Genomic DNA, 2,102 nt, shown 5'->3' with positions numbered 1-2,102 from the left:
GTTCGAATCTTCTTCTTCTTCTTCTTCTTCTTTTTTTTTTTTTTTTTGAAAAGAAACGGAGGAATTAAGCTGGAGAAAGAGAAAAAGGAGAAGAGGAAGAGTGGTGGAATATAGGAAGGGGCACGAGGGACATGGCTCGATCGTGGTGCATTGTGAGAGAGTGCAATTGAGACGAACAATAAGCAGCGAAACGTTAGACGAGTTTAGTAGCAAGCTTTTCATCCCGAGGCGGAAGTCTGCATTCGTCTCTTGACCGTTTGCTGGGATTATCCTGCGCCATGGTGAGTGATTGTTGATACCGTGTTTCAAAAATCGTTTTTCTTTCTCGTTTTTGATTTCGGATAAATTTAATTGATTCATTGCAGTTTATAGATTAAATATTTTATCGAATTAAAAGATAAAGGATATTATCTAGATACCACACTTTCTACCGTTAATGAAATTAAATCGTGCATTGACTTATCACACGTGCTTATATGGATTAGAGGAAGTAAATTATGGAAAGTAGTTTCTCTCTTTTATTAATTTATTTAAACTAATATATGAATCAGCGATAAATACTTGAAAATATATCGTAATAAATAAAGTTCATATATATTATATTTTATATAAATATTTAATATTAATATTTTTATATGATTATATTATTTATATTTTATAATTAATATAATAATATAATAATATTTTATAATTAATATTTTTTATATGATTGAACTCTAAGTTACAAAAAGGAGTCAAAATTAGTATCATTAATAGAGATGAATTTATTTCTCTTTTTTCTCACGTTCAAAATTTTTTAATTAAAAAAATAGGTTACTAGAATAGGCTACTACATTATAAAATAGAAAAAAAGACACGGTTATTCTAAGAAAAAGGATTTCCTTTGTTTAAAAGAGGAGAGAAAAAAAAATCTAGATGCAAAATGGAATAATAGGCAAAATCGAAGTTCTGGCGGTGGAGGAAGAAATGGGGGTCAGTGTGTGAACAGCTTCGCTCCTTATGTCGCAATTCAAGAGGTCGCCGACCGTTTTCCTTCTTCGATCGTATTACTGTGCTTCTTTCTCTTTTCCTCCTTTTACCATGCCAAATTTTGTCCTACGAGAATTTTCTTCTACTCCTTTTGTTCTTCGTTTTACGTTTTCTTTTCTTTTCTTTTTTTTTTTTTTAAAGGAAAATTAATCGATAGAATGCACGAATGATGCTCTGAAAATAAAACATTCGATAAGAACGCAGATTCTGATTCTGAAGTATTTCTAGGTAGAAACCTTAAGGTTGAGGGAAAAAAAGGAATCGAAGAATTTTAATACTGTGTTAATAGAGGAGAGAATCGAATAGCAGGTATAATTTCTCGTTCTGTTGCCACCTGTCACGAAAGGACAAAGCGTTGGCTCGAGATCTTGTTAATTAGACGCGGGAAATTCAAATAAATCGAAGAAAATAGCAATTTCGTTTCTTCTTGTCCCAAGATTTATCGTTGCATTCCAATAGACGGATAGAAGTCAGATCTAGATTTTTATTTAAACCATCTTAACCATCTTGAACTCGAAATTGTCTTTAAACTAGAATAATATCAAAGGACCGGAATAATATGGAATATGATATCAAAGAACTAAAGGAGATTAAATTAGACGCGGGAAATTCAAACGAATCGAAGAAAATAGATATAAATCGGATCCAAATTTTTATTCAAACCATCTTAAACTCGAAAAAACTTTCTTTCAACTTACAATCGGGATAACGTGGCATAATACGAAATTCGATCGAAAGAAAAAAATAAAGGATGATCGATCACGCTTGGAAATGATACACTACGCAGCAGCGTATTCGTGTTGAGCAATGAGAAACGGAAAAGCGGGCGAAAGGGGGGAAAGAGGCACGTTAAAGAACGGAAAGATTGGGATCTATCGTACGGAGGTTAAATAGACAATGAAGATTTGCGGCGTCGATAAGTCGAAGCATAGTCGAATCCCTTTTCAGTTTCCTCTCGTCGCTCCTTTGTTCGTTCGAAGTCCGCTCGATGAATTCGTCGTAATTATAAACGGTGTGTATAAGTGATCCGCATTGCATAATCCTCTCATCATCATCGATATTGTGTCGTAGTT

The 2,102-nt window shown here is 33.3% G+C and overlaps 1 protein-coding gene and 1 long non-coding RNA gene across 3 annotated transcripts in view; one reads left to right on the top strand and one right to left on the bottom strand.

The window, feature by feature from the left end:
- Positions 1-2,102, bottom strand: part of LOC102672617 — a 32,837-nt gene that overhangs the window by 5,743 nt on the left and 24,992 nt on the right. The gene's annotated exons all lie outside the window — the stretch shown is intronic.
- LOC102678069 overlaps positions 66-2,102 on the top strand; it is a 23,894-nt gene continuing 21,857 nt past the window's right edge. Inside the window, exon 1 of the mRNA XM_031510317.1 lies at positions 66-281. Coding sequence (XP_031366177.1) covers positions 279-281 — 3 coding nt within the window. The 5' untranslated portion in view covers positions 66-278. The remainder of the gene's footprint in view (positions 282-2,102) is intronic.

Source organism: Apis dorsata, unplaced genomic scaffold (assembly GCF_000469605.1).
Source record: "Apis dorsata unplaced genomic scaffold, Apis dorsata 1.3 scaffold_221, whole genome shotgun sequence".
NCBI lineage: Eukaryota > Metazoa > Arthropoda > Insecta > Hymenoptera > Apidae > Apis > Apis dorsata.
Note: the sequence above shows the minus strand (reverse complement) of the source record. Positions and strands in the feature narration are given on the sequence as shown.